Below are 26,003 nucleotides of genomic sequence, written 5' to 3'. Positions count from 1 at the left end.
TAGTACAGTATCAAACCCAGGAAATTGATGTCAGTACAATATGTGCATGAGTGTATCAATAGTTCATTCCTTTTTATTGCTCAGTATTATTCCATGGTATGGATGTAACCACAGTTTGTTTGACCATTCACGTATTGAGACGTTTTTGGTTGCTCCCAGTTTTTGACTATTATAAGTAAAGCTGTGAACAATTGTGTCTACTTTATCTGACAGTAATGTAGTCATTGCTGCTTCCTTTTTCCTTCTCACATTGTTTTTAAAATTGATATATAATTCACCTACTATAAAATTCACCCTTTAGAGTATATACTTCATTGGTTTCTAGTATATTCATAGTTGTATAACTATCACACTATCTAATTTCAGAATATTTTCATCACCTCCGTTAGAAACCCTATATCTACTAACAGGGACTACACATTTCCTCCTTCCCCAAGGCCTGGCAACAACTAATCTACTTTCTGTTTCTATAGATTTGCCTATTCTGATCATTTCATATTAATGGAGTCATACAACATGTAGTCTTTTGTGTCTGGTTTCTTTCACTTAGCATAATGTTTTCAAGGTTCTTCCATGTTGTAGCATGTATCAATATTTCATTCCTTTTAATGGCTGAATAATATTTCATTGCATGGATATACCACATTTTGTGTACCCATTCATCAATTGATGGACACTTGGATTGTTTCCACTTTTTGGATATTATGGAAAAATGCTACTATGAACATCTGTGTACAAGTTTTTGTGTGGATATATGTTTTAATTTCTCTTGGGTATATACCTAGGAGTAGAATAGCTGGGTCACATGGAAACTCTAAGTTTGACTTTTTAAGGAACTGCCAAACAGTTTTCCAAAGTGGCTGCACCATTTTTCATTTCCAGTGGTAATGTATAGGGTTCCAATTTCTCCATATCCTCACCAACATTTGCTGTTATCTATCATCTGGTTATAGCTATTAGCAGGTGTGAAGGGGTATCTCATTATGGTTTTGATTTGCATTTCCCTAATGACTAATGATGTTCAGCACTTTTTCATGTGCTTATTGGTCATTTATATATCTCCTTTGGAGAAATGCCTATTTATACCTATGCCCATTTTAAAATTTGGTCTTCTTTTTACTGTTGACTAGTAAGAGTTTTTTTTTTTTTAAATTATGGACACTAGTCCCTTATCAAATACATGATTTGCAAATGTTTTCTCCCATTTTGTCGGTTGTCTTTTCACTTCTTTTGGTGTGCTCTGAAGCACAAAGGTTTTTAAAATTTTCATGAAATCAAGTTTACCTAATTTTTCTTGTGCTTTTGGTGCCAAATCTAAGAAACTATTGCCTAATCCAAAATCATGAGGATTTACTCCTATGTTTTCTTCTAAGAGTTTTACAGATTTAGTTTTTATATTTACGTCTTTGATCCATTTTGAGTTAATTTTTGTCTATGCTAAGGGTTGAACTTAATTCTTTTTCATGTGGATATCCAGTTGTCCTGTCACTGTTGAAAAGACTACTTTTTCTCCATTGAATTATTTTGGCACCACTTCTGCTTTCTTTTGATTAATATTTGTAGGGTATATATTTTTCTATCTTTTTTTGTTTTTTCTATTTTTTACTTTCAATTTACATATGTAGTTATATTTGAAGTGAGTTTCTGGAACACAGCATATAGTTTGGTCATTTTTAAAATTTACTCTGTAAATCTCTATCTTTTAACACGTGTATTTAGACCATTTTCATTTAATGTAATTATTATTATGTTAGGGTTTAAGCCTGATTTTTTTTTGTTTTCTGTTTGTTATCCAGGTTTTGTTTTCTCTGTTTTAGCTTTCCTGACTTCCTCTGGGTTCTTTGAACATTTTTTAGAATTCCATTTTGATTTATCTATAGTATTTTTGAATGTATTTCTTTGTATAGCATTTTTAGTTATTGCTCTAGGTGTAATATTATAGATACATAGCTTATTACAATCTACTGGTGTCAACCTTTTACCAGTTCAAGTGAAGTGCAGCATCTTAGTTCTCTTTATGTCCCTTTGCCATGACCCATTTCTAACATTATTGTCTTTAAGAAATTTCTCAATATACATTAAGAATCACTTTAGACACTGTTATAATTTTTGCTTCAGCTGTCAAACAATTTATCAATAGAAAACTCAAGAGAAGTAAAGTCTATTGCATTTACCCATGTTTTCACTTTTTGCATTTTTTTTCTTCCTTCCTGATGTCTCAAAAGTCTTTATCATTTCCTTTCTACCAAGAGAACTTCCTTTGGCTATCCTTTTAGGGCAGATCTATTACTGACAAAATCTCTTAGTTTTCCTTCATTTGAGAATTTCTCAATTTCCTCTTGATTCTTAAGGATATTTTCTCTGAACATGGAATTCTGGGTTGACACTTTTTCTCTTTCAGCAATTGAAAAACATTCCACTTCCTTCTGGCCTCCGTGGTCTCTGATAAGAAATCCATTACCTGAATTGGCTTTTCTATATAGGCAAAGTGTTATTTCTCTCTTCCTGTTTCCAAGACTTTGTCTTAGTTTTCAGAACTTTGACCATGATGTGTCTTGGTGTAGATTTGTTTGGATTTATCATATTTGAGTGTCACACAGCCTCTTGAATCTGTAGATTTACATCTTTTGCCAGGTTTTGAAACTTTTCAGTCATTACTTCTTTGAATACTTTTTCAGTCCTACCCTTTTTTCTCCTCTTTTCTGGGACTCTGATGATACAATTTTTCAACCTTTTGTAATAATACTACAGGTCCTTGAGGTTCATTTTCTTTTAGTCTGTTTTCTCTCTGTTATTCAGATTGGGTAATTTCTATTTTGCTATGTGCAAGTTCACTGATTATGTCCTCTGTCCTCTCCATTCTGCTTTTGAGCCTATCCATTGCATTTTTTTAGTTTGGTTATTGTATTTTTCAGTTATAAAATTTCTAACTGTTTGCTCTTTAGTTTTATTTCTTTGCTTAAACGTGCTAATTTAATTTGTTTCAGGGATGTTTGTAATTGCTCACTGAAGCATTTTTATAATAGCTGCTTTAAACTCCTTGTCAGATAATTCTAACACCTATATCAACTCAGTGTTGGTGTCTCTTGATTGCCTATTCTCATTCAAGTTGAGATCTTCCTTGTCTTCGGTGTGATGAGCGATTTTTTAACTGAGGCCATTTTTGGGTATTGTGTTACATGACTCTAGATTTTATTTAAATATTGTGTTTTAGCAGTCCTTTTCTGACAACAACCCAGTAGGGAAAAATAGAATGCTGCCTCGTTGCTGTCAGCTGGCAGGGAAAGTTCAGGTCTTAACTTGGCCTCAGCTGGTAACTGGGAGGAGGTATTCCTCATTACTGCTGAGTGGGAGTGAGAGTTCAGCCTCCCCACATTTTCCACTGACAACACTTTGATTGGAGGGGCATAGGTGCCTTGTTACTGCTTCTCACACGGCCTTCAATGATGCTGTAGTGAGGGGCGTAGCCCTGTTACTATGGAGAGGTGGTGAATGTCCTGACTCCTCATTAGGCTTCCTTGGATACCATTCCAGAGAAGAGAAGGAGGGCTGCCTCATCACCACCAGATGGGCAGAGAAGTCCAGGCTCTCCACATGGTCTCCACTGACACCATGGGCTGGGGAGGGCCTTGTTGACACCCCGTGGCGATGAAACTCCTGGATTTCCACTCAGTCTTCTCTGACTCCGTCCAGGTTGGGGCCTGAGCTACCTCATTATAGATAGTAAGGGTGGAACCGAGGCTGTCCACTCAGTCTCTGCTGGTGAAGTGGGTTTGCAGCCATAGTCTTATTCTGTGGCCTTTGGCTAGTGTCAAGCAGTTATTATCTAAAAGTGTTTAATCTTGGTAGGTTGTCTGTTCTTCTGGTTTTTCAGTTGTAGGCAGCAGGCTTTCCTTGGGGCTCTTTTTGTTTGATTGTGCCCACTGGAGTGTCTGGGTTGCTGGCTTCTCTGTTATCCAGTCTGGGATATAAGAGGTAAAAAGAAATTCCAGGAACTCACCACCATGTTGTTCCTTGGGTCCCAAGGTCCTAGTTGGTCTGTCTTTCCTCTCCACTTCTCAGAGTCTTCTTATTGTTTTATAAATAATGCCCAGGATTTCTAGTTCCATTTAGCAGGAAGAATAGGGGAAAGTACATTGACTCCATCTTTCCAGAAGTAGAAATCTCAAATATATATATAATTATAGTTTTATAATGGTTAGAAGGAAAAGAAAACATCCCATTTTATAAAAGGAAGCAATTTCTACAAGAAAGTTTTGACAGAGTTGAGTTTTTTAAGGCAGAGTGTGGTAAAATGTACCCTTAAGAAATTTTAGGAAAATAAGATTGTAAAGAAATGAGGAATTTCAAAGAAAGAAGCAGTAGAGTGAGCCAGCAGCAACAAAAGCATGTTTGCCACAAGATATCATTTTCTGGTTAGAAAAATGACATATTACTAGTTATTATGCAAACCAAGTCAAATACATAGTACTTTTCTTTTTCTCTCTGTCTTTTTCCCTCCTTTCCTCTTCCTTCTCTTCTGCCTTCCCCCCCCCTAACTCTCTCCTTTCCTTTCTTTTAACCAGAGAAGAAAAGAGAGGCAGAAAACTGCAGCGGAAGCATATGGCTGTTCTCTCAACAACAATGTAGTGTTTCCAAAGTGTATTCTATGAAATACCTGTTTATGGTGTTTACATTGTAGCTGTGCTATGGTGTTAGTTGGTTTTAGTTTAAAAAACAAAAGGGTTCCATGGTCAAATATGTTTGAAAAATGATGGATTAAAAAGGCTAAATGGATGTTTTTAAAGCAAGACTTCTCACAGCCTGTAATACGCTACTATGCACTGTGAATGTCCAGGAGAAGAGGAAGAGTAAATAGCATTTCCTAAGCTCTCAGTGTTAGTACACAGAACAAATTTTTGTGAAAATTGCCGTAAAGACATTTGTTGGCTAGCTGGCAGCTGAGTAATAAAATAGAGCTGCAAAGCATCAAATGGCAAGGATTCATATATTAAATGACTGCTCAGTGCCTGTAAACAAGCCCAAAACTTTTTAACAACAGACATGAAAAAAAAATCCAGAAATTAAAGATCTAGTAAGCTACGGCTGAACTCGTTAAATATAATTTAGAGATGGTACTTAACTTGTATCTAGATTTCTGTATTTTTTCAAACTTATTCCAGGTTGTGATCTCTTTGTTTATACTGAAAAATTATAGTGATTCAATATTTATGTTGCTATGTTAGAGCTTCATCTTTATAGAAAAAGTAAGGTTGATTGACTTAAGTGTTAAATGCTTAGAGTCTTAACTAGGAAAACCCATATAAAGTTTCATAATTCAAGCTACCATCTAGCAGCAGCTATTTAAATTGCAGGTAAAATATCTAGGTAGACTTAAGAGCTAGTCTTGTAAGATCATACCCATTAAGTGGAATCAAATGCTTCATATTCCTATTGTAATGGCCGATCACCTCCCTAAAAAGGTACATAAGGAGGAACTTTAACTTCTTTGGGCTCTTTTAACTATATTATCATCTGTGAAATCTCTGCACTCCAGAGAAAGCTGGTTGTAAAGTAAAATTCATAATCAAACCATATTTCCCATTGATTAATTTACTAAGTGAAGCAAGGATACAGTACCTATGAGACCTGAGATGCTCAGATGCTATTGCCCTATGTGTCACCTGTGGGAAGAAAGAGAAGACTTTTTGCTTCCTAGCACAGTGGGGAGTATAATATAGGGATAAATCAGAAAGAAATCAGTATCCCTCTCATCATATATGCAGAAGCCCTCTCATTTATGAAACAGCCCTACCAGTAATAAAGCAATAAAGACCAGTTTTGTTCTTTCAAACATCTATTTCATAATAGCAAACCTCCATATTTTAAATTGTCATAGAAGAAAGGACACCCCTATTAGGAAGTAGTGACTACAAAAGATAATACTTTGTTGTTGTTGTTCACAAAGCTAATTATCATGATATAATTAACCTACTAATCACTTGATAAATAGAAAGCCATTAGTCTAGCACTGTGCTAAGAGTTAAAGGGATACAGAGCTGACAATCTAATAAAAGAGACAAAATCAATACACATAAAACAATGAAACACAGGGCCAAACATATAACCTGTAGTTGAAATACTAGAACTTTTGCTTGTACTAAAAATAATTCATTTTAACAAAATTAACACAATTTTATAGGTCAAAACATATACCCAAACATATAATATTAAATTGTAATAAGTTTCCTTACTTGAGCTTTTAGGGTTTGTAGTTGTCCTTCGTAATTCTGAGTCATTGCTAAGTTACATTTTTCCAAACTGTCCAACTTCTGTCTAAGTAACCCCACCTGAATTAAGAATAAAATTTAATTTTTCTAAATTTTGCCTGACAAAATCAGAAAATGTACAAAAGAGGAGTACAGTTCACATAAAACTGCTGTACCAAACCAAGAATAAATATTTGTACTGTGGTTCTTAGAATAGTTATTAATAATTAAATTCACAGAAACCAAATGTAGCTAGCACTATTCCACTGGGTACACATTAAGACAGTATGGTATGGATGTCTGACAAAAGATTCTTCTCACCGGCACATTCTAAAGCAAGATTTAAAATTTACTTCGCATTATCTTTTTGGGAGGCTTATGTCATCGTTCCTGGGGCAGAACCCCTGCAGACACACTTCAGCCTTTATTTTAGGTGCTACTACCTTCAATGGGAGCTCTGTTTTAGTGGTGTTGTGGAATAATTGTTACATTTTTATAAGAATTAACAAATTAAAAAGAAAAAGAGAAATGTCTAAGAGGAGTTCTTAGGGATTTGGCTTACAGAATTTGTCTGCTTAAAAAGTAGGCGAGGCCCCTGCTCGCACATCTGTATTGTGACAGGTACAAAAATGAGAAAATAGTCCCTTCCATATGCCAGGTCTTATGACCTGCCTCTATTGATAACTAACTAGGCCAAACATTAACTTAGTTAACCATGACAAAAAACTAAGTTCCATTGAGAGGCCATTAGAGGTAGAAAAACGGCCACTGAACAAGTTGACTTGATGTTTTAGTTATTAGCATGTGATCAGTAAACATGTTTCTTATGCCTCACCCCAAAGAAAAATTCACAGACATGAAAGTCCACATCAGGTGAAGCGTATGCCTTTCCTGAACTCCTCTGCAGGCCCGAGAGCACTCAGACCTCCTTCTACCATCACCAGCTTGGCCACAAGCACCTTCACCGGGGCCCAGGGCATTCCTCCCAAGTGGGCGCCCAGGTACACACACACTCCCTTCACCAAACTGTTTTCTCTCTTGTTCTGCAATCAAGGCTTTACCTTTTACTTCTTTTAGGAAAGATTTTTCTAGCAGATGAGAAAAGGCAAATGCTCCTGAACTCTGCCTCATCCAAAGGCACAGCTTTGTTGACTACTTTGTTTCTACAGCAGCAAAGGCACGGACATCTTTGCTTGCAAACAGCATTTATTTCACATACATATTGAATGTTTGTTCACTTTCCTAGATGACATTGACTAGACTCTATTTCTGTCTGCATTGGCAAATTACTACCGGTTTAAGCTCTGCTTGCCGCTTATTTGATAGAATACATTTAGCACACTGTGACAGAATTTCAAGCTATAAATGCTATTGCTGATGCCTGATAAAAAGTATGTGTAATGAAAAATATATTTGGACAGGACAAATACTATTTATAACAGTCTGAGGAATTAACAATTTATTAACACATCTATGCAGTACCTCTTGACCTTTCTGTTCTAAACAACTTTGTGCACTTGCCAACTCTTGATCCCGAAGATCTAATCGTGTCTCCAGAGCCCGCATCTTCCTTTCCCAATCCAGTTTTTTGTTGTTTACCATGATGTCAATTTGTTCCATTAATTCCTGAAGCTCAGCCTCACAAGGAGAAACTCTGGCAATTGTAGAAAAGTAAAATACATTTAAAAAGAGTGGAATGTGAGAACAAGAAAAATTATGGTCTTGCTTTGAATAGCTTGATCATTATTTCCTCAAATTGTTCAATTATTTAAATAGGAAGAATTCCGAAAACCAGAGGTTACCGTTTTAAATTAAAACTAAAAGCTAATTTCAGAGCTAACAGTGTACATACTTTTCAAAGGCATTTTAAAAAGTACAGTTGCTGCCATAATATAATGCAATATATTGATAAAGTCACTGCCTGCATTTCTCTTATGTACTGGTGGTAATGCATGGATCTCCCTGACCCAAAAGTTTTGACTTAGACAAGGGAGTCCTAAAATGAAAAAATATTGTGTGGATTACATCAGAAATAAGGTCACAATAAAGAAAGTTAGTTTAAAATTAATAAATTAATTAATTAATTTTAAAGTGGGCTAATTCGAAGGAAAATTCTAATTATGAAAAATGATTCCATGCTCTTACATGTAAATATACATATACCTATGTGCTTATCATAAGTTGAGGAGGTTTGACGGCAGGTCAGCTGGGGCTTCAATTGTGCCTGCCAGGGAGAGAGGAACAAGCCCAGGCTAGGTAGGACCAGATTCAAATGTACTATCTGGGCTACACTGCTGCTCCTTCGGGAGAGAAACTTGGTGTGATCTGGCTGGTGGTATCTCTTTGGAAGGAATCTAAGTGGGCAGGTGTGGGCAGAGTAATGTAAGATTTTAGACAATGGGGATACTATTAGTCAGAAAAGTGGTAATATTTTGAGTCTAGGAAGGTCTACTGTGTTTGAAACAAGACGCTTGATGATAACTAGAATTATAGAGACCGAGAGTTGGAGAGATTGCTAAGTGCTCCCAGGGCAGGGTTCTCCTTCATAGAAGCTGAAGCATTCCGCAAGGACCTGGTATAAATCCAGTCATTCAGCCTGGATAAGCAGGTAGATGTTGAGGCCTCAGACTTCAGCTTAAAGAACACACAAATGTCCAGATGAGAAAAGCAAGTTACTTCAGTATCCATTCAATGGTGCTGATAGGGCTTCCAATATATTTGCGTAGCTGGGAGGAAGGCAGGAGAGGCAGGTGTAAAAGACATCATTTCCTCCATTTAGTTTCACGAAATCAGAATTTTAGGGCTAATTAAGGATCATTTAGCATTTTTAAAAAACTGAAGCCCAGCGACATCAAGGTCACACATTAATTAATGGAAGAGCCAGAACTAGATCTTAGACGGCTGCTTCCCATCTTAATTAAGCTCCTTCCTGTATACCACACAGCAAAAGACATGGTGTTTTGCATAAGAACTTGCTTGAAAAATGTAGTACAAATTAGCTCTGTTGCAATAGGTTTAGAAATAGGTATTTGAACTCAAAGAACTCAGAATTTCCAGAATCCCTTTCTCAAGTACCCAGAATCATCCTGAACAAGAGATGTCCCTTTGATTGGCTTATTCAACAGCAGATTCACCAGTTTTGACACCACAGAGGTTTTAAGTACAAAATGCCATTCTTAAGTCTTCTAACATTCCTGGGCTAAGGCCCAAAGGCTCTCAGTTTTTACTTAAAACCTAAAACAAGTCTGAGGAAAGGAAATACTAGTTCCTCTATAAAAAAACTTGATTGGATTTTGGTTGGAGTTCTGATGTGGGGAAAAAAAAACAGAACGAAAAGAATGGTTTTCACACCATTTTTATTTCATAACAACATGTATCACCCTTTACTGTAAATACATTTTGTCTATTTTTTTCTGCTGGTGTAAGCTCTGAAAGAAAAAGGACTACATCAGTCTTGTTCATCACCATCTCCCCAAGGCTTAGCACAGTGCTCCAGCACATAGCAGATGCTCAATAAATCTCTGAAGAGTCAACAAACGAGTTTTTTCCATTACTATCTCCTTGGCATATAGGAATGTACCATACTAATAGAATTAAAATATAGGCCTAAAGTAGAGTGTAGCATAATATGAGCTACTCAATTGGTATTGTTAAATAAGTGAACAAAGTGTTTATTTCCTGGTTATGACTATGATATGCAAAAGTCAGAATATTAGACTTCAAGGTGGAAGGGCTTTTACAAGTCATCTAGTCCAACTACCCATTCAGTGTTTGCATACCTTCCACAAATGTTTCTGGAGAGAATCATCTATCATACCCCACTGATCAGATTCAGCAAATCTAGGACAGAGCCCAGATTCTGCATTAGTAACAAAGGTATCAAGTACATGCCACTTGGTGCATGCCAAAGTTTGTGATCTGTTTTGTAATATCACTGCCAAGAGGTCACCCAGCCTAGGTCTGAACTTTTCCTTTAGCAGGTAACCACTGTCTGAGATTGCATCTAGACAGAAGTGGGTTTTTAAAAGTTCTTTCTTATACTGAAGAACATTTTCATCCACTGGTCCTAATTTGATCCATTGTAACCATTGAGAACAAATGCCTTTTCAACACTGTAGACTATAAAATACTTGAATACAGTTATCAATATGCTGAATACAGTTATCAGTGTACCTCCAGATTCTCCCTGAGTCTTCTCAATGTTCAATATTTGAGACTGAACATACTAACAGACAATGCGGAATATACGGTAATGGATTCTGACCCAAAACCTTTGCAGCAACAGTCCTAGAATGGTCAAGACTTGGTCAATGACTGACAGCTTCCCCAATTTTGCCTCCACTTCCAACTCAGGACCAACCAGAGAAAGGCAAATATGTTCCCCAAACCAATCACATAGGAGGCCCTGCTTCTAACGATCCTGCCTCTAGCTTCCCCATGTCGACAGCCTAGGGCTGAGGCATACCTGAAGCCTTCTGGTTTTTCACTGTTAAGCCTTCCTACTCTCCTGCCTGTCTTTGAGTCTGCCAAATGCAAGTGATAGCTGACTCCCTTTTTATAGAAATCTTTGAATAAATAGCCTTCATTTGTTCTTATTGGGTGGTCTTTGTTTATTTTCACAAGTTATCTTTATTTCCTTCAATTGCTTGTAGAGATTTTTTTTCTCTACCATTCACTGCCTAGTATACTGTCTAGGAAATACTACATGCTTAATATACAGTTGTTGAACTGTGTATTAGTTGAAGAAATGAATGACTATTTTAAGATTTTCAGAACCTTCATAATCCTGGCGGCTCTCCTCTGAACAAGTTCCTTCCTGTTTGTCGATTTCCTCCTTGAAATGTATTGTTCAGAACTTTAACATGGTACCCAAGGTATGGTCTAATTAGCTCAGAGAGGGACTCTCACATCCTTTGTTTTAGGTGATACATACTTTCATTCAAGCAGATGAAGATCACCTTAGCTTTGAACTTGGGAGGGGGAAGGGTAAAGCAGTGATATCATATGACTTTTAAGGCGAGTTTTTTCTTGCTAAACACGCTTTTTCCTTTTCATGAATGCTATGAGTAGAGCCACCTACTCACTATCTTGTGATTGTTTCATTTTTGGGGATGCTCCAAGGGCAGGGATTTGTATTTATTTTCATTACATTTCAGTGTTACGGTTTCAGCCTCGATGTAGGTTGTCATCACTGATTCTTTAAGGAAGCAAACATTCACAGGTGACTTCTCCCCACTGTGAGAGGAACTAGGAAGATAGAGACACAAGACCAACTGCCTGTGTATAGGAAGACTTGCAAGGCAGGCAGGTACAGTAACAGATTGATGAATACATACAGTTCTTTTGGGAACAGAAGGGAGGGGCCCGAATACCCCTTGGGTATTGGACAGCGTGGACTATCACAGAAGCCTTCCTGAAAAGAGGTAACACCTGAACATATATTTTGTGATCCTGGTACTGTCAGAGAATATATTCACTATACCTCCCAATTTTGTGTCAGCATTACTTGTTTTACATATACAGTTTTTTTTCATACAAGTGATTGTTAAATGTCATAAAGGACAGGAGACAGGACAGAGCCCTCTGGCCTTCCATTATCAAGCCCTTCAGGGTCACAGTGATCTGTTGATTATTTCTTTTATTATAATCAGATGTTAATCCACTTAATTAACCTTACTTTTTTTCCCCACAAAATATTTGGTGAAAAGCCCTATAAAATATGCCAAAGCCCAAGTACATCTCTGTCTATATGTTCTCTGATGTACCAGCATATTTGCACTTTGAAGCAAGGCTGGTCTAGCATGCAGTGGTCCAGGCGCATCCACGCTGAGTCCTGGTGGCCACTGCTTCCTCTTCTGGATGCTCACAAACCACTGATAATCTTTTCCAGAGTCTTACCTAAGATTTAGTCAAACACACTTTTACATCAAATTCAGCTTTGGGTCATAGTTAATACTCCCTTTTGAAAGTCAATTGTCTAATCTTGTAGTATATTTTCCCGTCTTCAGTTTCTCAGAGATAATTAATAGCAGTTCAGCTGTCTCAGTATCAATATCTGTTCCAAAATCTAGTGAACTTTAAAATAAAATACAAAAGGCTTAGTTTAGCCTCCTCCATAACTGGACAGTACATCATTTATATTTTTATTTCTTCCTTTAGTCAAATGCTGACTAACACTATGCTAATTACTTTCCTGTACTTCCTGTCATGAATCCTCATAACATCCCATAAAGTAGACCTTATTATTCCAAGTTTAGAAAAGTTGACTGAGGAGCTAAAAAAGAAAAAAAAAAATTCTCTGAATCTTTCAGCATTGGAGACTGGTTGGATTATGCTGGATAACACTACTTAAGACATGTAAACCCCCGCCCTAACTATGGGGTTTATCCTTGGGAGCAATTCACAAGAGAAAGATCCTGAGGTCAGGACAGCAGTCTGAATGCATTAAGCCAGAAAGGAGGGGGCACATTGAGACTTGCAGGGTAACATATCAGTCTGGGGATCCTAGGGTTAAAATATCAGGACATCATTATTTGGAGATGAAGAGAGAGCAAACTAGAAAGCTGGTGATGTAAATGGCGGCAGTAGTGGCAAGTGTGTTGGGAAAGGGCAGGGGAATGGAATGTGGAGAGAGCCATTCAGAGTAAAAGGGGCTAGAGTAAGATACATGTAATATATGTCACCCCAAAGTCCTTTAACAATGGGCTTAGGTGCTGATTCTTTTTTTTTTTTTTTTTTTTGGCGATAGACAGGCCTCTCACTGTTGTGGCCTCTCCCATTGCAGAGCACAGGCTCCGGACGCGCAGGCTCAGTAGCCATGGCTCACGGGCCCAGCCACTCCGCGGCATGTGGGATCTTCCCAGACCGGGGCACGAACCCGTGTCCCCTGCATCGGCAGGCGGACTCTCAACCACTGCATCACCAGGGAAGCCCAGGTGCTGATTCTTAAAAGGCAGACCTTCATCAGACAGATAACTATGGTGACCACATGATTTGTTATCCAACCCAGGACAATTTTAAAAGTGAAAGGGGCACTAATATTAATTATTCCAGGACAACAGGTATAAACAGTGGCTGTTCTCGGCAAACTGAAATGTAGAGTCAGTCTATACATCACCAGTCTGGAAAACAGAAGGGGATAACAGGTCCATTTAAAAAAAAAAAAAGAGTGAGTTCAGTTTAGGACATGAGAGATGTCTGACAGAAATGGATCTTCACCTTGGGAGAGAGAAGAGGGGCTCTGCCTTAAAAAACAAATATAGAAGTCATCACGGAGAAAGGGGAGGGAGAGAGGAAGGGAAGCAGGGAGAAAAAATAAAGAGGACACTATTTCATGCAACATGGACAAGCCTAAGAAAATGAGTTTCCAAAAGGCTGATGAGCAATCTTATCAGGTCTTACCTTTTTCAAAATATTCTAATAAAACTCATTTTAAAAATATATTAACATACTATCTGTCTTAGTTATATTACTATTATTTAGTTCTACTAAATGTATAGTGCCACAATATATTCAAAGTGGTGAAAGAAAAAAATTTTCAACCAAGACTATTCTAACCAGCAAAGTTATCATTCAGAAAAGATACAAAGAATTTTCCAGAAAAGCAAAAGCTAAAGGAGTTCATCACCACTAAATTGGCCTGACAGGAAATGTTAAAGGAACTTCTTGAAGCTGAAAAGAAAGGGCACTGATTAATAACAAGAACACATATGAAAGAATAAATCTCACTGGAAAGATAAATATATAGTAAAGGTAGTAAGTTAATCACTTATAAAGCTAGTAAGAAGATTCAAAAACAGGTAGTAAAAATAACTATGATTACAACAATTAAGGGATATACAAGATGAAAAGATGTAAAATGTGACATCAAAAACATTAAATGCAGCAAGGGAAAGAGTAAGAATGTTAAGCTTTACAATGGTATCAAACTTAAGTTATTATCAACTTTATATCAACTGTTATAGATAGCAATTGTTACATGTAAACCTCATGGTAACCACAAAGCAACAACCTATAGTAAATACCCAAAAGATAAAGGAATATAAGCATACCACTAAAAAAAGTCATCAAATCACAAAGGAAGAGAGCAAGAGAAGAAGAAAGGAACAGAGAGGAACTGTAAAAACAGCTAGAAAACAATTAACAAAATGGCAGTAAGTGCACAGCTATTAATAATTACTTTAGGGACTTTCCTGGTGGTCCAGTGGGTAAGACTCCACACTCTGAACACAGGGGCCTGGATTCCATCCCTGGTCAGGGAACTAGATCCCACATGCATGCCACAACTAAGAGTTCACATGCTGCAACTAAGAGTCCGCACACCACAACTAAGAAGTCCACATGCCACAACTAAGAAGCCCTCATGCCATAACTAAGAGTCTGAATGTCACAGCTAAGAAGTCCACATGCCACAACTGAGACCCAGCACAGGCAAAATGAATAAATAATAAATAAAAATAATTTTTAAAATTAAAAAAAAAATTACTTTAAATGTAAATGGACTAAATTCTCCAATCAAAAGACACAGAGTGGCTGAACAGATAAGAAAATAAGGCCCATCTATATGCTGCCTACAAGAGACTCATTTAGGATGTAAGAACACACATAGACTGAAAGTGAAGGGATGGAAAAAGATATCTCATACAAATGGAAACTGAAAAAAAAGTTGGAGTAGCTATACTTTTATCAGACAAAATAGACTTTAAAACAAAGACTGTAACAGAGACAAAAAAGGGCATTGTATAATGATAAAGAAGTCAATCCAACAAGAAGATATAACATTTGTAAATATTTACACACCCAACGTAGGAGCACCTAAATATATAAAGCAAATATTAACAGACCTAAAGGGAGAAATAGACAGCAATACACTAACAGGACACTATAATACTCCACTTACATTAATGGATAGATCATCCAGACAGATAATCAATTAAAAAACATCAGCCTTTAAACAACACATTAGACCAGATGGACTTAATAGATATTTATAAAATACTCTATCCAAAAGCAACAAAAACACAGTCTTCTCAAGTGTACATGGGTCATATGTTAGGTCACAAAACAAGTCTTACTAAATTTAAAAGGACTGAAGTCATATCAAGCAACTTTTCTGACCACAGTGTTATGAAACTATAAATTTATTATACAAGGAAACTGGAAAATTCACAAATGTGTGGATATTAAACAACATGCTACTGAATAACCAAAGGTTCAAAGAAGAAATAAAAAGAGATAGTAAAAAATACCTTGAGACAAATGAAAATGGATATGTAACATACAAAATTTATGGAATGCAGCAAAAGTAGTCCTAAGAGGGAAGTTTTAGCTATAAATACCTACCTCAAGAAAAAAAAAGTCTCAAATAAACAATCTAACTTTACACCTCAAGGAACTAGAAAAAGAACAAACAAAACCCAAAGTTAGTAGAAGGAAGGAAATAAAAAGATTAGAGCAGAAGTAAGTGAAATAGAGATTAAAAAGACAATAAAAAAAGATCAGTGAAACTAAGCTGGTTCTGTGAAAAAGATAAATAAAATTGACAAACCTCTAGCTAGACTCACCAAGAAAAAAAGAGAGGACTCAAAATCAGAAATGAAAAAGGAGATATTATAACTGATACCACAGAAATAAACAGATCATAAGAGACTACTATGAAAAATTATACACTAACAAATTGGACAATCTGGAAGAAATGGATAAATTCCTAGAAATATACAATCTACCAAGACTGAATCATAATGAAATAAAAAATCTAAACAGACTGACTGCTAGTAAAGAGATTGAATCAATAATCAAAAACCTCTCAACAAACAAAAGTCCAGAACCAGATGGCTTCACTGGTGAATTTTACCAAACATTCAAAGAATTAATGCCAATCCTTTTCAAACTCTTCCAAAAAAAAGGAGGAGGGAACTCTTCCAAACTCATTTTATGAGGCCAGCATTACCTTGATACTGAAACCGGACGAGAATGTCACAAGAAAAGAAAATTACCTGGTGAACACAAATGCAAAATCCTCAACAAAATATTAGCAAACCAAATTCAACAGGCATACACTACGATCAAGTGGGATTTATTCTAGGGATGCAAGGATGATTCAACAACCACAAATCAGTCACTGTGATATGTCACATAGACAAAATAAAGGATAAAAATCATATGATCATATCAATAGATGCAGAAAAAGCATTTGACAAAATTCAACATCCATTATGACAAAACCCCTCAATAAAGTGGGTACAGAGGGGACATACAAAAGAACTTCAACATAATAAAGGCCATATGTGACACGCCTACATCATACTCAATGGTGAAAAGCTGAGTTTTTCCTCTAAGATCAGGAACAAGAAAAGGATACCTACTCTTACCACTTTTATTAAATTTAGCATTGGAAGTCCTAGCCAGAATAATTGGGCAAGAAAAAGAAATAAAAGGCATCCGAATTGGAAAGGAAGAAGTAAAACTGTCACTCTATTAAGATGACACTATATATATATATATATATATATATATATATATGTATATATATATATATAGTATAAAGACTCCATCAAAAAACTAATAAACAAATTCAGTAAAATTGTAGGATACAACATCAATATACAAAAATCTGTTGTATTTAAATAAACTAATAATGAATTATCAGAAAGAGAAATTAAGCAAACAATTCCATTTACAATTGCATCAAAAAAGAATAAAATACCTAGCAATAAATTTAACCAAGGAGTTGGAAGACCTGTATATTGAAAACTACAAGACCTTAAAGAAATTGAAAACAATACAAGTAAATAGACAGATATTCCATGCTCATGGATTGGAAGAATTAATATTGTTAAAATGTCCATACCACCCAAATCAATCTACAGATTCAATGCAATCCCTATCAAAATCCCTATCCCAATGGAATTTTTCACAGAAATAGAACAAATAATCCTAAAATTTGTATGAAACCATAAAAGACCCCAAATAGCCAAAGCAATCTTGAGAAAGAACAAAGCTGAAGGTATCACACTCTCTAATTTCAAACTACATTACAAGCTATAGTAATTTAAACAGTATGATATTCAGAGAAAAGCAGACACACAGATCAAAGGAACAAAATAAAGAGCCCAGAAATAAACCCAAGCATATATGGCTAGATAACTGATGACAAAGAAGCCAAGAATACACAATGGGGAAAGGACAGTCTTTTCTATAAATGGTTTTGGGAAAATTGGACAGCCACCTGCAGAAGATTGAAACTGGACTAATACTTTTACACTATACACAAATATTAACTCAGAGTGGATTAAAGACTGGAGTGTAAGACCCGAAATTATAAAATTCCTAGAAGAAAACAGGTGGTAAAGCTCTTTGACATTATGCCTTGACGATGATTTTTTGATTCTCACACCAAAAGTACAAGGAACAAAAGCAAAAATAAACAAGTGGGACTACATCAAACTAAAAAGTTTCTGCATAGCAAAGGAAATCATTGACAAAATGAAAATGGAGAAAACATTTGCAAATATCCAAAATATATAAACAACTAATACAACTCAATACAAAAAAATATGATTAATAAATGAGCAGATCTGGGGCTTCCCTGGTGGTGCAGTGGTTGAGAGTCCGCCTGCCGATGCAGGGGACACGGGTTCGTGCCCCGGTCCGGGAAGATCCCACATGCCACGGAGCGGCTGGGCCCGTGAGCCATGGCCACTGAGCCTGTGCGTCTGGAGCCTGTGCTCCACAACGGGAGAGGCCACAACAGTGAGAGGCCCCCATACCGCAAAAAAAAAAAAAAAAAAAAAAGCAGATCTGAATAAACATTTTTCCAAAAAAGACATACAGATGTCCAAAAGACACATGAAAAATGCTCTTTATCATTAATCTACATCACTAATCGTTAAACATAATGCAAAAAAACCCCACAATGAGATATCACCTCACACCAGTCAGAATGGCTATTATCAAAATGACTAGAAATATATAGTGTTGGCAAGGATGTGGAGAAGAGAGAACACTTGTACACTGTTGGTGGGAATGTAAATTGGTACAGTTTTTATGGAAAACAGTATGAAGGTTCCTCAAAAAATTAAAACTAGAACTACCATACGATCTAGCAATTACACCTCTGGGCATTTATCTGAAGAAAATGAAAACACTAACTTGAAAAGATATATGCATCCCCATGTTCATTACAGCATTATTTAACAATAGCCAAGTTATGGAAACAAAGTAAACGTCCATTGATGGATAAATGGATGAAGATGTGGTACATGTATGTATATGTGTGTGTTTGTGTATAGACACACACACACACAATGGAATATTATTCAGCCACATAAAAGAGTGATATCTTGCCATTTGCAACAACATGGATGAACCCTGAGGGTATTATGCTAAGTGAAATAAGTCAGACACTGAAAGACAAATACCATATGTACTCTCTTATATGTGGAGTCTAAGATATATATATATATAAGATATATGTATATATAAACCAAACTCATAGATACAAGTAACAGATTGGTGGTGGCCAGAGGCAAGAGGTGGAGGTAGGAGAAATGGATAAACTGTTTTTTCAGTTTCAAAAATAATAATAAATAAATAGAATTGAACATTTCTGTGGTGGCTCACAAATCCTATTTGCACGTCACATTCTGTACTACACCTGAAACATAATTAGAACCAAATGAGAGAGACTCCAGCAGAACTCCTAGAACTCACTTTTGTAGACATGTCTGTGGTGTCAGCCTGCTCTTTAGTCAACTGTCTCTCCTAAAACAGTAAATGAAAGATTTATCACTTTATGATTTTTAGGTCATAGTTTCATGGTTGTCCTTGTTCAAAATTAATTATTGAATTATAGTTAAAAGTAGCTTTTTCTCAAGCACTTTTTTTTGTTGTCCAAAAAATGTTATTTACTGTCACCATGAGTGTTTGCTGACATACTAGCATTGCAATGCCTATTCTATTTTTTTTTTTTTTTTGCGTTATGTGGGCCTCTCACTGTCGTGGCCTCTCTCGTTGCGGAGCACAGGCTCCGGACATGCTGGCTCAGCGGCCATGGCTTATGGGCCTAGCCGCTCTGCGGCATGTGGGATCTTCCTGGACCAGGGCACGAACCCGTGTCCCCTGCATTGGCAGGTGGACTCTCAACCACTGCGCCACCAGGGAAGCCCGCAATGCCTATTCTTATTGCATATTTGAGATGGTGGCTCATATTCAGTCCATTCTTTGCTCTCATTTGTGATAAGCTTAATGTTAGGAAGTGGAGGAGGTGTAAATCCCACTATTCCAATAAAGCATGCTTAACTGTACTTATAAAGGCCTTATTCTAAAGCCTTCATTATAATCATCAAAAAAGATGTTTATAGAAAGAAAATGCAATGTCATAGCTTTCAAGTCTCTATCAATGTTTTATAAGAATTCTAGGTACATCCAAATTTAAAATCTCATTTTTTTTATGTTCTAAAGGGAATGGAAATTCTGTTTAAAGATCTACATTACAGATAAACTTTTTCTTGAAACTTTTCTATGATAATTATTCACATTCTGAGTAACATCTTGGTTCACAGATCGAATGAGGTAAGGAGACAGTGAAATGTTAGCAAGCACTAACCCTCTTTCTTCAGGGTGATTTCTACAATCATCTAGAAGCATAAATAATTATCTGAAAAATGATTCCATATTAATACATACAAACATAGGATACAATTAATAGTAAATAAATATTTACACACACATTAGCTTAGATTTTTTTGTTCGTTTTTTTGTATTTCTTTTCTTAAGCCTATGGGAGAGTTTGAAACTAAAGCAAATCTGGACATATTATAAAGCCACTGAAAAAGTATGAACCCAAAATCAAATTTGTATCTGACGTATATTGCTATCCCATTTTCAACATCTATAATTACCCTTTGTAATTTTTTTGACTATTTAAGCATTTAAATATTTAATGATTGACTTCAACTAATAACCATAAGTATGGATTCTATAAGCCAATCTCTTAAGACAATTAAAATTCCCTCCTGCCAAAAGGTCTATCTGATGAGAGACTGCAGTGTTAGTACATGTGAGGACAGTCACTTTACCCTTTTTCTATTTAAAACTACAGCCGTCTATTTCACTGGATCCTAACAGTGAAGAATCAGGCAAACACTGATAAAATCTGTTTTTCCAATGCTAGAAAACTAAGAAATATACTGTTCCCTAAATGTCAGAAATTTCTAATGAAACTTCTAATGCCAGCTTGTTCTGATAACTTCCAAATCTGTATCTGCAGCCTGAGCTGCTGAGCTCCAGACTTCTCTAACCAACTACCTATTCAACACTGACATTCCCATAGGCGTCTATAGGCATCTCAATCTTCACAAGTTCAAAGCAGAATGCTAGACTCCCTGTGCCACAAACCTGCTCCCACTCCAGTCCACTCCTTTTAATTGGCACCATAGTTACAGTTACTCAAGATAAAAAACTCTTCATGATTCTAGATTTGGGTTTTCCTCAAACCCCAGAACCATAGTCCTATTGGCACTGCCTCCAGTATACTAAATTCTGACTACTTCTCACCATATCCAGTGATAAAACCCTAGTCTGAGTCATCCTTATCTCTTGTCTGCTTCCATCCTTATCTCCTATGTGGCTAGTTGCCTACTCAACATCCAGCTTTCCTTTCTTCCATACCAACAGAGCTCTGATGTTATTCAGTGTGGAAATGTGTCCAGTGAAAAAAACAACTACATTTCCCAGTCTCCCCTGGAGCTAGGCATGGCCATGTAACAAAATCTGGCCTATGAAATGTAAGCGGAAGTTGCCGTGAAGCTGTTGAAAAGAAGGCCACAGCAGTTGCTGTTGGTGTCCCTCACATCTCTCACACTTACCACTTCAGGGCACTCAGCCTGACTTCCAGTGGACAGAACCTGCATTTCTTTGCCTAAGTGTCTTCTCTTGCTACTGGAGTCCTCTTTGCCTCCTGTGTGATAGGCCAGCAGTGACAGGGAATTGAAGCCGTCCCAGGAGCAACCTTCAACCAATAACTGTCGGTTACTGGTGTATAAACATTCATTTGCTTCTTGGATGGAAGAACTCTGAGGAGTGTGATTTATACTGGGTTCCAGAGTTTCCCCATCAGGATTTTGCTCCAGTCACCCTCAATGGTACTTGGTTTGATAACCTGCCTTTCCTTGTTTTACTTCCCCAACCCTACAGGTGATAGGCTGAAAAATGGCCACCAAAGATGTAAGGTCTGAGTCCCCAGAACCTGTTCATATTATTTTATTTGGAAGAAAGTTCTTTGTATAAATTAAGTGTCTTGAGATGGGGAGATTATCCTACATTATCTGGGTGGGTCCTAAGAAAGAGGCAGAGGGAAATTTGACACACACAAGAAAAGGGGATATGAAGATGAATCAGACACAGATGTGAAGATGCTGGCCTTAAGGATCAGAGTGATGTAGCCACAAGCCAAGGAATGCTGGCAGTCACCAGAAGCCTGAAGAAGCAAGGAACGGATTCTCCCCTAGAGCATCTGGAGGGAATGCAGCCCTGCTGACACCTTGATTTTGGCCAGTGACACTGATTTTGGACTTCCGGACCACAGAACTGTGAGTAAATGCATTTTAGTTGTTTTAAGCCACTGAGTTTGTTATACAGCAGTCATAGGAAACTAATAGACCATACTTTCATCTCCCAAATAAACTACTTGTATCCAAATCCTTGTTTCAGGGCTTTGGCTTCTGTAGGAACCCAAAATAAAATGCTGGCATGCTCTCTTTTGTTTTTACCCATTGCCCTTCCTCTGCTCCCTTCCTGGAAGGCAGATGCGATGCTGGAGATGGTTCTGCCATCTTGCAATCATTAGTTGGGGCCAAACAATAAAGCCACACACTGAGGGTGATAAAGCAGAAAGATACATCTAGACTTGGATATACATCTAATTATTTGATCTTTAATTGGATGGCTAACAGCATCTCAAACCAAGCTTGCATTTTCTCCAGTCTTCTTTATTTTAATAAATGACAATCTTATCTTTCCAATTGGTGGGACAAAAGCCCACCATCGCATCTCCTTCCTGCACACTCCACATTCAATCTATGATTTCTAAATATTATCAGCTTTTCTGTCACAACATCTCCATTTGTCACTATTTCTACCAACCTGATCCAAACCACTGCCATCTCCCACTGAATTAGAGTTCAGCTTGTCTGTCTTTTCTACCCTTGCTTTGCTATGGTCTAGTCTTCACAAAGCAACCAAAATGAGCCTTTCAAAACTTTAGGTCAGAAAATGTCACTGCTTTGCTCAAAGCCTTCCAGTGACTTCCCATTGTACAGAGTGAAACCTAAAGTCTTTACCAGGGTCTGGAAGGCCCTACAGGACTTGGTTCTATTTGTCTCTCTGAGGTCACCACCTACCACCTTCCTCCCAGCTTGCTCCTCTCTAAACACACTGGCCTTTTTTTTGTTCCTTGAAAATACTAAGCATGTTCCTGTCCCAGAACCTTTGCTTTTGCTGTCTCCTCTGCCTGGAATGCCATTCCCCAGGCCATATTGAATATATATATATATATATGAATTATATATTTTCATATATATTCATATATATATTTCATATATATATTCATATATATGAATACATATGAAGAGAATCCTCACTTTCTGTAGGTCTTTCTTCAGATGTCACCTTATCAGATGTACTTTGTAACTCTCTACTACCATAACCTGATTAATTTTCCTTCAAAGCAGTCACTACCATCCCTCTGACAGAATATACCCTCATTTATCTGTTAAAATCTTTCCCCCCACGGCACTGTAAGCTCCATGAATCCCTGATGGTATGGTAGAGCCAGTGTCAGCTCTGAACTGCCAACCTGCAGAAAAATAAAAACCCTAATCTGTTTGGGTACTGTGTTATGAGACTCTGAATCCTTTATAAAATTTGTGCTCAACAGGCCTTTTCTGAGAATGCACCATCAGAGAGATGGGGCGCTGTCTCACTCCTGCCAGGCCATGGTGGAATCCACGTTCTTGACTAAGCATCTGTTGCTACTTGGGAGAAGGGACTCCTCATTACTGCTGGGTGGCCAGGGGAGGGGTTCAGGCTCCCCACTAGTCCTTTGCCAATAGCACCATGGCTGAGAGGGGCAGGGGTGTCCTCATGGCCCCCATGGACACTGTGGGAAGTGGGTGGCCTCGTTATCATTCACTGCTCAAAGTGTCTGTTTTTCTTTGCCATCGTAAGTATGTATGTATCTCCCTGAGACTGTCTGTGATCTGAGGCAAGATTTGGGTATTCCAGGGTCCCTGGGCCACAGCACCAAATGTGCCTCATATCCCACTTCAGTTTCTTATATGAATGGTACAGACTTCATCTGTACTCTGACCAGCTGTCCTTCATGAGTCAGTTGTTTTGCTGATCCACCCATTTTTTCCTATTCTTGAACTTTTTAGAAGTATTTTCATAATTTGAAAATAAGATTATCACAAGATATTTGCATTTCTGCTTTTCTCTTTTTTAGAGAAAATTTGGAAGCCATTTCACTGCATGATTCTATAGTGCACCTGGCTCTGTTATGCTCTTTTTGTACATAGCTTTTACATGAGCTACGGTCCAGTGAAACTGCTTTTTCCGCCGCAGGGGAGAGAACTAACGAGCTCCTCCTGTTTCTATCATTTTCATGTTTCAACACCTCTCTGTTTCACCAGTGCTCTGACAAGAGGCTTGCAACTGCTCCAAGTGCTTCCAAGGTGCCAGACCATGGAGCATCTGCAATGTCAGGTCAGGGTGAGTGTGCCTGGATCCTGATGTACATGCCTAGGTTTACACATATCATGGCTTATTTCTTTTTCATTTTTTAAAAAATGTAACTTGTAACTAATACAACCAACCTTTTGTAAACATTGTCCTGTAAAAATTACGTGCAAATTTATCCTACACAGAGGTAATCTTTAATCTTTGCCTTAACTTAATAGCAGCTTAACGAGTCTTTCAAAGGAATCTTTCTCTTCCCTTCTTTCTTCCCTCACTCCCTCCTCCCCTCTATCTCACTCCCTCCCCTTTCTTCCTATGTGTCTTTCCCTCCTTTCAAAGTCACTCAGTGAATTCCTACAACCACTTAGCATTGTGCTAACACTTCAGGGTCTAACTTCAAAGTCTGAGAGATCAGAATTCTACCCTAGGTCCACTTCACTTTGCTTCTTCAGAGAAACAAGAAACTAGAACTTGTTAAATTTGATTACTCTGGAGAGGAAAAAGTGTATTTTGTGGGGGATAAATTATGAGGGAGGGAGAATAATGGGGTATAGTCTGGGCCACTCAGATACGAGAATCAATCAAATTAAAAATAATTTTCAATGTGCAAAAATAATACATGACAATTTATTAAACTACAAATATATATTGACTTATATTAGAATTATTTACAAATTATAATTAAAACTGTATTTAACTCATAAGAAACAGGTAAATAAAGTTGTGATTATGAATAGGCCTCAGAGGGAAAGGACACTCTAAAGGTTAAGAAAGTTGTATACTCGGGGTCTTTTGTCTTTCCATAAAAATAGTGAATTTTTTTTTTTTTTTTTTGTGGTACGCGAACTCTCACTGTTGTGGCCTCTCCCATTCCGGACGCGCAGGCTGAGCGCTCATGGCTCATGGGCCTAGCTGCTCCACGGCATGTGGGATCTTCCCGGACCAGGGCATGAACCCGTGTCCCCTGCATCAGCAGGCGGACTCTCAACCACTGCGCCACCAGGAAAGCCCAAATTGTGAAATTTTTGTTCTAGTTCTGTGAAAAATGCCAGTGGTAATTTGATAGGATTGCACTGAATCTGTAGATTGCTTTGGGTAGTACAGTCATTTTCACAATGTAGATTCTTCCAATCCAAGAACATGGTATATCTCTCCATCTATTTGTATCATCTTTAATTTCTTTCATTAGTGTCTTATAATTTTCTGAATACAGGTCTTTTGTCTCCTTAGGTAGGTTTATTCCTAGGTATTTTATTCTTTTTGTTGCAGTGGTAAATGGGAGTGTTTTCTTGATTTCACTTTCAGATTTTTCATCATTAGTGTATAGGAATGCAAGAGATTTCTGTGCATTAATTTTGTATCCTGCTACTTCAACTAATTCATTGATTAGTAGTTTTCTGGTGGCATCTTTAGGATTCTCTATGTATAGTATCATGTCATCTGCAAACAGTGACAGCTTTACTTCTTCTTTTCCGATTTGGATTCCTTTTATTTCTTTTTCTTCTCTGATTGCTGTGGCTAAAACTTCCGAAACTATGTTGAATAAGAGTGGTGTGAGTGGGCAGCCTTGTCTTGTTCCTGATCTTAGTGGAAATGGTTTCAGTTTTTCACCATTAAGGACTATGTTGGCTGTGGGTTTGTCATATATGGCCTCTATTATGTTGAGGAAAGTTCCCTCTATGCCTACTTTCTGGAGGGTTTTTATCATAAATGGGTGTTGAATTTTGTTGAAATCTTTCTCTGCATCTATTGAGATGACCATATGGTTTTTCTCCTTCAATTTGTTAATATGGTGTATCACACTGATTGATTTGCGTATATTGAAGAATACTTGCATTCCTGGGATAAACCCCACTTGATCATGGTGTACGATCCTTTTAATGTGCTGTTGGATTCTGGAGGAATCAGGGTCCTAGACTTCAGACTATACTACAAAGCTACAGTAATCAAGACAATACAGTACTGGCACAAAAACAGAAATATAGATCAATGGAACAGGATAGAAAGCCCAGAGATAAA

The 26,003-nt window shown here is 37.3% G+C and overlaps 1 protein-coding gene across 15 annotated transcripts in view; it reads right to left on the bottom strand.

Annotated features, from left to right (window-relative positions):
- DEUP1 (deuterosome assembly protein 1) overlaps window positions 1-26,003 on the bottom strand; it is a 224,017-nt gene that overhangs the window by 67,084 nt on the left and 130,930 nt on the right. For 11 of the 15 annotated variants that reach the window (XM_060303895.1, XM_060303890.1, XM_060303899.1 and 8 more), the window contains 2 exons: window positions 7,731-7,902; window positions 6,234-6,329 (listed from right to left, as the gene is read on the bottom strand). The exons of 1 other annotated variant lie outside the window; for it this stretch is intronic. In XM_060303895.1, the coding sequence (XP_060159878.1) occupies window positions 6,234-6,329; window positions 7,731-7,902 (268 nt within the window). Of the gene's footprint in view, window positions 1-4,000; window positions 4,100-5,619; window positions 5,664-6,233; window positions 6,330-7,730; window positions 7,903-26,003 lie in introns of those variants that run through there. 3 more of the 15 variants (XM_060303903.1, XM_060303902.1, XM_060303907.1) reach the window with 3 other exon arrangements.

The sequence above is a fragment of the Globicephala melas genome, chromosome 8 (assembly GCF_963455315.2).
Source record: "Globicephala melas chromosome 8, mGloMel1.2, whole genome shotgun sequence".
Lineage (NCBI taxonomy): Eukaryota > Metazoa > Chordata > Mammalia > Artiodactyla > Delphinidae > Globicephala > Globicephala melas.
This window is presented reverse-complemented; position numbering and strand designations above follow the sequence as displayed.